Source organism: Haliaeetus leucocephalus, unplaced genomic scaffold, assembly GCF_000737465.1.
Source record: "Haliaeetus leucocephalus isolate CR32 unplaced genomic scaffold, Haliaeetus_leucocephalus-4.0 Scaffold932, whole genome shotgun sequence".
Lineage (NCBI taxonomy): Eukaryota > Metazoa > Chordata > Aves > Accipitriformes > Accipitridae > Haliaeetus > Haliaeetus leucocephalus.
In genome coordinates, this window is record NW_010973368.1 from 4,728,447 (window position 1) to 4,740,864 (window position 12,418).

The following is a 12,418-nucleotide window of genomic DNA, read 5'->3' on the forward strand; positions in this document are numbered from 1 at the left end:
TTGCCCGGCCATGTGGCGCAAGGCCACCAGGAGATACCCACACCATTTTTCGGTGAAGATGCTCCTTTCAGCCACGTCCCTGACAGTTGTCGTGGGATGGGTCTCCAGAAGCCTTTTAAAACCAACACGCTGGCGGGCCCTTCCCCCTGACAGGCCCTGTGTGCATCCACGGCCGCCTGCGCATCTCGAGCTGCCCGCTCCCACCTCACGCCCACCCCCACCGCACTCGGGGGCTGTGGTCAGGACTCCTGTACTGAGCCTGCCCCTGCGGTCCCCCAGAGGCCCCTGCCCTCCCGCCTGGGCTCCCCATGAGGTGCGCTGGCCCCGGGCACCACGACGCCATGTCGAGGCCCCGCCCCGCGCGCCGAGAAGGCGCGCGCGCGCTGCAAACACCCCGCCCCCAGCAAGCGCACAGCTCGGCCGGCCGGCGCAGGCAGCTTCGCTGTGCGCATGTGCGCCGAAGGGAGCCTGGCGGGCAACTTCCCTCTTCCGGGCTGGGCCGGTCTAGGCGACGAGGGAGGTTCGTGCTCCATGGTAGGGTGTCGCGCATGCGCGGCCCGGCGCGCTTGGAGCTGTGGCGGCCCGCGGCCAGGTGAGGGGCCCGGCGCGGGGGAGCGGTGGCAGCTGCGGGGCCTGGGGACTCCCGGCCGGCCATCGCCGGGGCTTGCTTCGCTTCGCCTCGCCGGGTGCCGGGGCGGCGGCTCGGGCCCGAAAGCCGGGTGGCTCGGCCCGCCTGCGCGGGAGCCTCTCCTGACGCCGGGCCCGCAGCGAGGGCACCCCGCCCGGGCGGGCAGAGCTCCGGGGCTCCCCGGCGCCCGGGCCCGGCGTCTGGGCGAAGCGCCAGGAAGGCGGTCGGGTGGGGTCAGCTCTCGCCGCTGCGGCGGGAGGGAGGGCCCGGGGCGGCGGGGGTGGCGCCCGGCGCTTCCCGCCGGTGCGCGGCGGAGCACCTGCCTGCCCGGCGGGGGGGGGTGTCGGCCCCGCGGGTGGGCGGGAGGGATCCCACGCCTGCGTCTGGAGAGAGCGGTGCTTCTGGTTTGTTTGTTTTCTGCTGCGGTTTTGTTGTTGTTGTTACCCCTTTGGTTTTTTCCATAAGGGAAGAGAGGAAGGTGTGCCAGCCCTTCCCAAAGCTTCCCTTGATGCAAGGCTAGCAGGTGGCGTGTTCTTGTTTTACTTATTTCTAGCCCTCCTTCCGTTTCTAGTTCTGCTTTTTTGGAGATTAGCATCAATACGTATTGCTTTCATAAAATACATTTGTTTTGGAAAGGGCTAAATAATGAAAGCATGGATCGGGACTTAAACCTCATCTTCCATTCAAGGGACAGCATTTCGGTAGCCCTTATGTAGTTATGTTTGCTCCATACCTGTTAGCAGGACAGCAGGTGTGACTGAACATGGAAAGTAAAAATGATGCAAATAGCTACTGAGGAAGTTCTCTTCTGCTGACTGTTATTCTGTTTTTCTTGTAGTTATGTAGACAGTCACCCTACCATCTCAACACTGTTATCTAACGTACAGAATTCATTACTGGAGGTGCCAAGGCTCGAGATCTTGGAGCAGAATTCTAGCAACCAGTTGTCAGGACCTTAAGAAGAACCTTGCCCTTCGGGGTAGATTATTCCAGAATGTGCTGCAATGTCATTTGAAGTAGCTTGCATGGGGTACTGCTTTAATGGACTGCTGGCCTGACTATGATGCGGACTCCTGAGTTCCTGTGTTTGTAATTTAACTATACAACTCTAACATGAGACGCAACTTCAAAGGGTTGCTTTTTAGGAAAGTAATTTCTACAAATAACATTAGACATAATTTCTGCCCTTCATCCAGTCACTTTTCTGTTAGCCAAACTCTCAGCTACCTTCTTTAAGAGAAGCAGAAACTTTGCTCTGTCTTACTAGAGTCTGCCTACCCTCAGGAAGCAGCTGAAGGTTGTGGCAAGTATGCACTATGGGAGGCCATAATGTAACTATACATTTTTCTGATTTTCATAGCTTTTAGTTTCAGCCTTCCAGTGTTCTCATTCTGGGTGTGGGAAGAAGAGGGCATTTCTAAGGCCATGTCTCCCCTAGGAGTGCATTGCAGGTATAGTATGTGTTGCGCTTTTAGCAGTATGGGTTTATTTAGCCCCAGCATGTTCTTTGATTGCTTACTTTACTTTCTTTTCTCTGATGACTTACTTTACTTGAGAGTGAAACAGACTGTATTAACAAAACCATAGCTTTGCAGGTTCAGCTGTATGTGTTGTATGGGCTTCACCCAGCACAGCTGACCTGTGTTGGGATAGCTAAGTTTTCATAAGATAAATATGGCCTGAGTAACTTCTAGATCTTGAAAAAAATGTTGTTTATGAATAGCCTTTAGATTTGTTTGTTTTGCTCTTTATGGGTGGAGAAACATGTATAATACATTAGTTTTCTATCTAAATTTCATTCTTTGAATGATTTGAGCTATTTCTTTTCTGAAAGTCTCCAATTGGCTCACTGGCAGCGTAAAAAAGAGATATGCAGCTATCCTACTTGACTCAGAGGGGAATTAATTTAATTACAGAAAACAACCACACACTTTTGTATCTGCTATTTTATTTTGGTTACTCACATTGCTGAGCTTCATAGAATTGGGCATTATGTTTTTAGCAGATCAAGAAATCGCGTTCCTGTTTCCCAAGATTTGTGTGTACAGTAAGGAATTACTACCTTGTCTGACAGAATTCATAAGAGAGTTAGAAATTAGTTATGCATTGTGCTCTCCAGATGAATCTGCTGTGTACTTTACTTGGTAATCTTAAGTGTGAAATGATTCTACCTCAGGTAATTCAGTAAGATTGGCCGACCTGTACTCTGACTTGCTCAGCCACTGAAGAAAGGAGTTGAGAGAGACAGGTGAATTCTGCCCCTTCAACTGCATCCATGTCTTCAGTACTTCTGAAATAGCTTTGATTCATTGATGGCATTCACAGCAGTAGTAAAAACTAAAGAATTTTTTTAAAAAGTAAAATATCTGTACTATATTTCTGCTTCAATTAATTTCTTCCTTCCTGTGCCTTAGGTTTTTTGGCATCTTTTAACCTACCCTAAAGGACGCAACAGCCATGCCTAGTATGATACTGTTCTCTTGTACTTGGTGCAGGGGAGTGAAAGATTGGATCATGGAAACTTTCCTGAAACTTAAGAAATCAGCCTAAGGCAGATGGAAAACTTTAGTCCAGAAGATTCTACAAAGTAGTGTGTCCATTGATGCGAAGAATTGTTGCCTATCTTTTCTACTTTGTAATGTGTTATTAAACATGCATAGTTAGAGAGTTTTGCAGGCACTAAACAGTGATTTTATTGGCAAGCCTTTGCTAACGTAAATGTGTGATAAACATAGCAAACGTGAAGCTGGGAACTTAATAGAACTCTACAGATCGCTTAACAGATACAGCAAACCTTTGATAACCAGACTTCCGTAAGGATAAACATGGCCGCCTTTGTTGTCTTATACTGATGAAACTTCCTTTAGATTCAGAGAAAGTCCCTTTTTGTTCTTAACTATTTTTGTAGTTCCTCAATGGAAAAGGTGTTAATGGCTGCCTGCAGCACTATGGAAGCATGGGGACAAAATAGTCATCTATTGAGACCCTCAGGGAACTATTGGGCAAAGTGACGGAAATGAAAAGCTTGAACCATCACTTCAGCATGGCGGCAACTGAATCTGACAAGGACTCCGGATATTCAGGTTTAGAAAACCACTGCATTACCTTTTTTTTTTGTGTTACCTTGCTCAGACTTTGCTTTTATTGGTGATGTTTTGACAAATCTGTCTCTAGCCCTTTACAGTTTGTGTCTCATTACCTGGGAGGACCTTTGTATGCAAGACAGGTTGCATCTGCAATCATCTGATCATCAAACTTTTTTTGGAGTGGAGCTTTATGTAGCTATAAAGTTCATCCTGTGAATTTGAATGGCATGGGAATTTAAAATGTGCCTAATAAAGAAAGAAATGGAAGAATCTCAGACTTCAGAGTCTAGAAGTAGGGAAGACAAAATTACTTTTTGTTCTTTGCAGTGATGAATGAACTGTTGGATTATTCAGTCTAATGTCTCTTACGATTTGACCAGATTGTCAGTAGAGCCTGATAAACCAGAGAGTAATTGTTGTAACATCAGTAAAATGTAGACACAGTGTGCCATTTTAATAATCAACAAAACTGTGCAAAGATGGCCTTGAAAAGAAAAAAAAAATGCTTTTGTGAGAGATACCTGTCTTACTGGGTTTGTAGATGGAAGATTTCAAGGCACAAAATGCCTGCATTACAGACTACAGCTGTGGCAATGCTGGAGCCCGTAGTTCTTTTCTGCACCAGGTTTTAGAGTAGTCTTCATGATAGTGTGCAGTCCCTTAGAGACTAAATACAAAAGAACAAAAAGTAATAGATTTTTTGGGAGATGATAGCTGCATGAGAACTGGCCTGAAATATAAAGCCTTTTATTAAAGGCTATTTGACAGCTGTCACAGCAGGTCTAATTTTATTGATATTCCAGAACTAAACTTTATTGTTCTTTGTGGCTTGGTTGAAAGAAAACAGAATAGTAGCAAACATGCTGCGTGTGAAACAGCTAACAGCTGAATTCTACATCTGGCAGATGGAAGTTCAGAGTGCCTGAGTGCTATGGAGCAGACTGACTCGGAGGACGTGCTGAATGCATTGTGTTGGAACGCAGAAGATGGGCCTTGGCAATGCCCAATGACCACAAGCAGCTCCTTTCCTGCACTTTCTCCTATGGTCGTAATGAAAAATGTGTTAGTTAAGCAGGTAGGGAAGAAATAATATATTGAAAAATGTTTCATGTTCTTCAGTTGGTTTTGGTTTTTTTTTTTTAAATATTTTTCCTTTCAGAAAGATTTTACAAAGTCGTTGCAGTCCAGAAGGTAACTGGTAACTCAAAAAGTCCTATTGTGAAAGCCTCCTTTTGGGTAGCAGCTAGAATCACTAAGATCAAAAAAAGTGTGAAGAGGAGAAGCTCTGCTATGTCTACTAAACCTGTTTGTCTCAAAGGAACACCCCCCCCCCCCCAAATAAAAAGCACCAAAGATAAAAAAAGTGGTTGTTTTTCCTTTTGAAAGCTGATATTCTCTGTTTCATTCAATAAAGACAGTAAAGTAGGATGATAGGTTTTGTTTCCTAGTTCTTAGGTCCTGGAAGTGCTTTATGTGCAATGGGAAACACTAATGCAGAATGTTATAAATGGAAAAATTAAATCTGTATCTGAAGTTAGCTGTGAAGTTTAACAGTTGTTTCTCTTAAATGCATGTGATGGCTCACATTGCAACAATTACATTCCCTATTTATGTCCTCCAATATCTTATGTGTTGTTCCTCCAGCACATCTGTGAGACTCCTAACTTTCACGTTGTAACAGAAGATTTGAGAGCTCCAAGTTCAAAGTATTGCCACTCGCTCATGTTTTCTGAGCAGAGCAAAAGTTCTTCAGCGTTTTTTTTTATTACAATACTTCTGAGAATACAGTGAGAAGGGCAAAAAAGAATATAGATTCTGATTCTTTTTCTACTCAATCTGTTATGACAACAAGCAAAACCTACTAAATTCAAATACTGTCTATCAATGCTAACACATATACAGGTTTCTGTATTTGGCAGATTATGCATTTGTGGGGGAGATTGTTCTGATTTCTGAGCATTGTGCTTTATCTTGACAAACAATTTTATTTTATAGTAATGTTTTTAGTTTTGTGGACAAAATACTGTCTAAGCAAATGCTGAAGTATTTATATAGTAGTGAGTAGGCAAGCTTCACCAAAGGTTTACAGCCTTTGGCCCAGAGCTCAAAAATTAGTCTAATGTTAAACTCCAGGTTGTGTTACAAACAGTTAGGAGAAGTAGCTAGTGTATATATATTAAAAAAAATTATATATATATAAAATATCTATTAAAAAACTGGTAGTGTAGCAAAAAGGTAATTTGGTGAGGAAGAGTTGGAGGTAGATAAAATTACCAAACTCAGTTCTCTTGAGCAGTGCGTCATGACAATTAAGTCTAATTATGTATGGTTAAAGAGAATAATGTTAAATTGAAAAATGTTTACTGCAATAAACAAAAGCAACAAGTCTAGGTCAGAATAATAATGAAGTGTCTCTCTGCCTCCTTCTGTTATGCCTCAGATAGTCATGCTGGTCATCTTTTTAAAATGGTCTTTTCAACGCAGTACTCAGTTGGGCTTGCTGGACCAAAAAAAAAAAAAAAGAAAAAAAGCAGCATCCAGTTACTGCTGTTTATTTGTTCCAGTTTCAGTTTCAATCAGCATCATCCTTCTGTCTTAGAACCACTGTGATCCTGCGCAGTGATGGTTACCTGCTGTCCCAATTTCAGAGTGTAAACAGCTAACAATAACGTTACTAAAAAAAAAAAATCAAGCAGGGATTAATTCTCTGAAACACAGTGCTGCTTGTGGCAAGGTTTCTGTAAGTCTTGTAAAAGTCCTTAATAAGTAGGAAGGCTTTTTAGACAAGTGACTCTGATACATGCAGGATGTTGGCTTTCATTAAAAAAAACAAACCACACCAACCAAAACCCAACACTTTGCAGAATTAGTAAAATAGACATGTCCTTCTCTACTAAAAGTGAGATTTTGGGTAGGAGAACAAGAGCAGAATGCAATGTGAATGGAAAGGAGAAGAAAGTAGGTAACATGGAGAAAAAACAAGAACAAGATAAACAGTTACCACAGTTCTTCTGGCCTCCATGATTTTGGGGTACTGCTGTGCTAGATACTGTACAATTGTGCAGTAAATGACAAGTACTGACCCCAAAACCTTGCTCCTTAAGGCTGTTCTGTGTATGTATAGCTGTGGTATTTATTTACTTCCTCACTCCTAACATCTCCAGATACTTTTCTTTTGAATGTGTTTGTCCTTTCTTCCGTGATAAGGTAGTAGTATTTATTTTTTACAGGTAGTTGTTTTGTACCCCTATTCCATAAGCATCTTGCCCACTGAACCAAAAAAATTCTGTGTCAGAATATGTAATTGAATCTCATCTCCAAGTCTCAGTGTCCTAATCGGTGGGTAATAACCACTTTTGACAAGTTCAAGTGTTTTACTGGAGGAATGGACTTCAGCAAAGCATGTTGGCATTTGCCAGTTTAAATCTTATGAAACTGGGGGAAAGGAGATGGTTTTCAGATGACTCAGTATAGTACCAAAAATAATAAAATGTATTTTTGCTAGCTAAAAAACTGTGCCTTCAGCAGGCTTGCCAGTAGCATTCCAAATCATGAGGAACTGGAAAGGCAGCTGACAGTATATTCGTATAATTGTAGTGGTGATGACTTAGATGTACTAAGAAGTGAAGTTTTGCTTCAGAAAGAAATAGTATCTCTTACTAGGCCATTTGATATGTTTGGAGAAAAGCAGGCATGCTTTTTGGCCAGGAGATCTCATGATCTGTAATAATGTATTGGAGGAGGAAGAGATAGTGTCTTGTAAAAATTTATGTATTCCCCTATATTTCAGAATATGGCTTGTGGGAGGGAGTAGAAACTTGGGCATTTTTCTTGAAATATAATGCTCTTATGGTTTGTCAGTGCGCACTATTTCACCAGAGGTATGGAGTTAAACTGCTCTGAGCTTACAACAGGCTTTTTTCCCTGCCTTGGTTGATATTCAGCATTTTTTTTTCTACTTCATGGATTTAAATTTATTGAAACTGTGTATTGTACTTAAGATTGCAAGACTTACTGAACAGCTGTAGTCTATTTTAAATAACCATTTCAAAAGCTTGCTATAAGAATAGAATTGACAAGATTAGAGTTGCTGCCTTTAAACAAAAGAGGGAGTCTGAATTGTTCCTAAAATGTCTATGCAGTCTTTCTTTGACTCTTTTAAAATGCTTCATAACCGCAATGCTTTAATTATTTTTCAATTTTTCTGTACACTTGTTGTTCGACCCCAAGTCTCGGTTGAACTTTTACATAAGCATTGTACAATATAAGCATGCGCTGTAATCCTCATTTAGGAAACCATGTATAAATTCAGATTGAATTGTTTTTAAATCTATCTACTGTCCCATAGTAAAAGGATTATGGATTACAGCTTTGATTCTAGTGCTATGCTCTGTTGTCAGATAAAGAGAAGGATGAGTTTGATGGCCAACTCTTCAGAATGTATTAATTGGACAGTGTGTATCAAATACGGAGAAATGGTGCAGTCCACCTGTTTTCACTTAAGGTTTTTTGATCCTCTTCTACAATGTTGTTGTAAGACTTCTGTTTTTTCCCCATTTGTGCTTCTCAGGGGAGTTCATCACAGCTCCAGTCTTGGACCGTGCAGCCATCCTTTGAAGTGATTCCAGCTCAGCCACAGCTAGTGTTTCTTCGTCCATCAATCCCACCTCCCATTAACCCTCACCCTGTTGGGAAAAAGAGAAGTGACTCCACTAATTACCTGCCCATCCTGAATTCTTATCCCAAAATAGCACCACAGCCCTGCAAAAGAGATCACTCCTTTGATCTAGAAGAACGTCAGGAAACCACCTGCCATAAACGACTCTGCACAGAAGCACCCAAGATGGAGACTTCTCCTGTATCGAGGAGTACAGGGTTGCCTACTAGTCCTTTTGCCCACATACCAGTTAGCTTTAAGACCCCGCAGGATTCTAGCCAGCAAAATTCTTCAACTCTAGTGACAAGTGGAAAACTGTCAGCTCTTCCTGGTTTTCATCGTGTCTCCAGTGACACTCAGAAAGTGCCGGGTTTGGCTCCCATTTTGCCTTTTGGAACTCTGCAGGCAACAAAGTGCACCCCTCATGACAGCGAGAGTGCAGCACAGACTACGATGCAGTCTGCAGTGTGGAGTCCCCCACTGATACCAGAAGAGATTTGCACTACCCCTGAGCTGCTCTTGCAACAGCAAAGCAAGTGCAGACGCTTTCAGAATACACTTGTTGTGCTACGCAGGTCAGGATTGCTGGAGATCACTTTAAAAACCAAGGAGCTCATTCATCAGAACCAGGTGACTCAGGCCGAGCTGGACCGGCTGAAGCACCAAACACAGCTTTTCATAGAGGCAATAAAGAACAATGCTCCACAGTCATGGGCAGAGCTAGAAGCATCTCTAACAGGATCTGAAAAAGCTGATAACAACCTTGAAGACCCCACTTATCCCAACATGTAGTAAAAAGGTACATAGCTCTTGGTCAAGTTATTTCTGTGCCTCCTATTTCCCGTCTCAAGCTTTTACTTGAGCATTTTCTGAGTCCAAGACTTGCGAAGTGGCGTGCCATTAACAACTTGTCTTCAGAGCCAGTTGTGGGACTAGAATAGCATGGTGGGGTCTTGGCAGAATGGGTACTTACTACTTCAGTGTGACCTTGAACTCCATGCTAACTCAGTGTGTTTCCTTGGACTCAAGAAGCTTGGATGTTCTCTGCTGGCATGTTCCCATTTTGCAGTGGAAAGACAGTCATTTGCAGTATTCTGCAAGCAAGCATCTTCCTAGTCCCATCTTCAGATAGTCCTGAGAATCGGACAGCAGAACAGGCCCCAGTATTGGGCCATCATCAGCTGCAAGTAGATGAAGGGAGTTGGTGTGAGGAGAGGAAACTTACGTTGGTGGGATGGTATCTTTAGGCTGTCGGTGTCCACTGTTACAGCAGTCTTGCTTTGGGGTTTTAACGCATTTGAATTAGTGGAGATCTGCTTGTGCTGAAGCAGCATTCTATATTCATTGCAGTCTTTGGTCAAAGTGATGAGTGTCTTAGGACCCAAGTGAAATTAAGTGTTTTGATGAGTTATACTTTTGATTTTCACTCACTCAACTGTACAGATCAAAATCACAAGGCTTGCATTGGAAGGGTTTGTTCCAAAGCCATATTTATTAATGGCTAACAAGTGTACAAGGCAAGTGGCTTTGGATTTTCTTAGTAGCTAACACATTAAACATTGTTAAAGACTGCAGTGACTTTTTTAAAAACAGTACAAGGAAGATATTCATTTGACAGGATTAATTTGGCAAGACTAGCTGCATATTATTTGTTATGTGTATCTTTAGTTTACAAGCCTAAACTCCTTTTTTTCCTGTGAAATCAGATTGCTAAGTATAAAAAAAAAAAAAGAGGTGGAAGGAAAAGGAGCATAATGGCTTGTGGTGAAACAAGTCCTCCTATCCCTCTTCCCTCTCTTTATTTGGAGAAATCAAATGGGGGTGGGAGGGAGGAGAGAGAGAGATGTCATCTTGGATAATCTCCCTAAAAAAATTTATCTACCTGAGTTTGAACTTAAAAAAAACCCAAAAAACAACCAACAAACCAATTTTTTTCCTCCACTTTAAATTTATATCATTCCTAGCCTGCTTGCCTTGAGATACAACTAACACCACTGTGTGCATAAGATATTAGGCCTTACTAGTAGAGAACCACAGTAGTCATGTTACAAAAGCTGTTCTACAGATGCTTATTTCATTTCAGTTTTTTTAGACACTTAACCATGTCACTCCAAATCTGAAGGGGTTCTTTCAGAGGCAGTCTGTGTGGAGAACTAAGAATGGCTCTGTCTAAGAACGTTAAGGAATCTGGATTGTTTATGGTATGCTCCTTTCTGAGTGACAGTGATTTCACAAAATTGTGCAGTCTAGGTGACTGGTGTTTTGGTGCTTTTATCACTTCTATCATCTGTTTCAGATTCTTAAAAAAGGAAACTTGAAAGTAGAGTGTATGTCTTGCTAATTTGTGACTAGACCTTTTTATTTTCTGATGCCTTTGGGAATGAATATTGCAGGATGCTGTAGAGAGTGCTTTTGTAGTCTTCCTCAAATATGTGCACTAGAGAAATTGTAAGGGGCTTTGTTCTTGTAAGGGGTTTCCCCCTTTTTACACTGATGAAAAGAAATGCCATACAAGCCTCACAAAGAGGAGAAATGTGAGTCATATTTGTACTAGCCATAGGTTTAGAGAGAAATTTCGTGCCAGGATTCGCCCTAGTGAAGCTGTGGCAAACTAGTAGCCATGCCTTTCATGATATCCTGCCCACCTGCTGAAGACTAGCGCAGTACATGGGAATTGATTAAAAGAAAAGTGTTCATAGTCTGAGTTTTGTCATGTATTTTTTTAAATATGCCTGCTATAATTGTGCATACTAGGATGTCTCATAACTCGCAGCACAGCTGTATGGAAATTCAGCCAGCAAACCCAGAAGGCAGGAAGGCAGCATAGTACAGTGTAATAATGTAGGACATGTCTGATCTAGCTCTTTTGAAATCAGTTGTAATATCTGCACTGAATGATATTTGGCAGGATAGATGTGATGGTACCTTAGGCCATTTGTGAAAGAATCCCAAAAGATAAGCTTGTTTCTTCTGAGCTCCTTACAGGAAGGAGAGGAGGCAGTAGGGCGCAGTTCCATTGATCCATTGACCTGTAATAGGCCTAGGGGTGAGGTGAGAGAAAATGCACAGGACATCTTTCCTACTTTTCCTAAAATTCTTTCTCTACCCATCAAATAGAGAGGAGAATTTGAAGTTCAGAATATATATATTTTTAGGAAGTTATTTGTCCTAGAAAACAAGATGATGGACTTGGGCTACCTAGAGATTCAAGGAAGTCAGAAAGAAAAAAGTCCCATCCTAGCTGTTTGAGACAAGAAAAAGTTAAGTCTACCAGTGACCTCTTCTCCATCCTATTTCCACTGCTCTGATAGAGTAAAAGGAAGGAAAAATTGGCCTTGCAGGGTAATACCCTCTGACTTAGGGAGACTCTAGCTGATAGAAATCTCTCATACTCCACATGGTACCGCATGTATTTTTTCCCCTGACAGCACTGAGGGTGGGCTGAAGTGGGTGTGCTTATAGCTGATGGGCCTTTCAGCTGGTATAATTTGTATAAATACATATTCAATAAATCTGTGAATAAAAGTCCAGCAGCTGGTTAGAAATCTCCTACTGGGCGTCAGTCCAGACTTAAATAGTGTAACTAGAAAAATCCAGTCTGGAACTATTATATGTAAATCTGGGGCCCCTTAGGAACCATATCCCTAGATGCATCAAGATTTGCAGTTAACATCTATAAAAAAAAAGATGTTGAAGGCCCCTAGTGATAGACATGTCATCAAGTACCATTCTGTTCAATTTCTCTTAGCTGCCTTTATTCCTGGAAGCCCAGATAAACCTTTAAACAATAAGGGCTTTCCTTTCTTGGCTGCAGTTTAATAAAATAGGTTAGCTTGGAACTGTGTTGAGAAAATTAGTTGACTACGTCAGGACCAGAATAGGTCCTGATTCTGGGCAGAATCTGGAAGTGGTCTGGTAGATTTGAGCAGAAACATTAGCCTCTCTGATTGGAAACCTGTAAGCAAGGAACTTCCAGATTTTTTTCACCTTTGAAGCAGCAAGATTTTGTATTAACAAGTTAGCTGAAGACAGCTGTCCCAATCTAAA

The 12,418-nt window shown here is 42.1% G+C and overlaps 1 protein-coding gene across 4 annotated transcripts; it reads left to right on the forward strand.

Annotated features, from left to right (window-relative positions):
* The first annotated feature begins 509 nt into the window (after positions 1 to 509).
* On the forward strand, positions 510 to 10,275 carry CIPC (CLOCK-interacting pacemaker). 4 transcript variants are annotated; one of them, XM_010583754.1, is made up of 5 exons: positions 559 to 592; positions 1,996 to 2,079; positions 3,537 to 3,711; positions 4,620 to 4,789; positions 8,285 to 10,275. In XM_010583754.1, the coding sequence occupies exons 3-5, from the start codon at positions 3,645 to 3,647 to the stop codon at positions 9,161 to 9,163; spliced, it is 1,116 nt and encodes a 371-aa protein (XP_010582056.1). In that variant the 5' UTR covers positions 559 to 592; positions 1,996 to 2,079; positions 3,537 to 3,644; the 3' UTR covers positions 9,164 to 10,275. The 4 variants fall into 4 exon arrangements, with proteins under 4 accessions (XP_010582054.1, XP_010582056.1, XP_010582057.1 ...); XM_010583752.1 differs by lacking the exon at positions 1,996 to 2,079 and having other exon boundaries at positions 510 to 592; XM_010583755.1 differs by lacking the exons at positions 559 to 592; positions 1,996 to 2,079 and adding an exon at positions 1,005 to 1,658.
* The last annotated feature ends 2,143 nt before the right edge of the window (positions 10,276 to 12,418 follow it).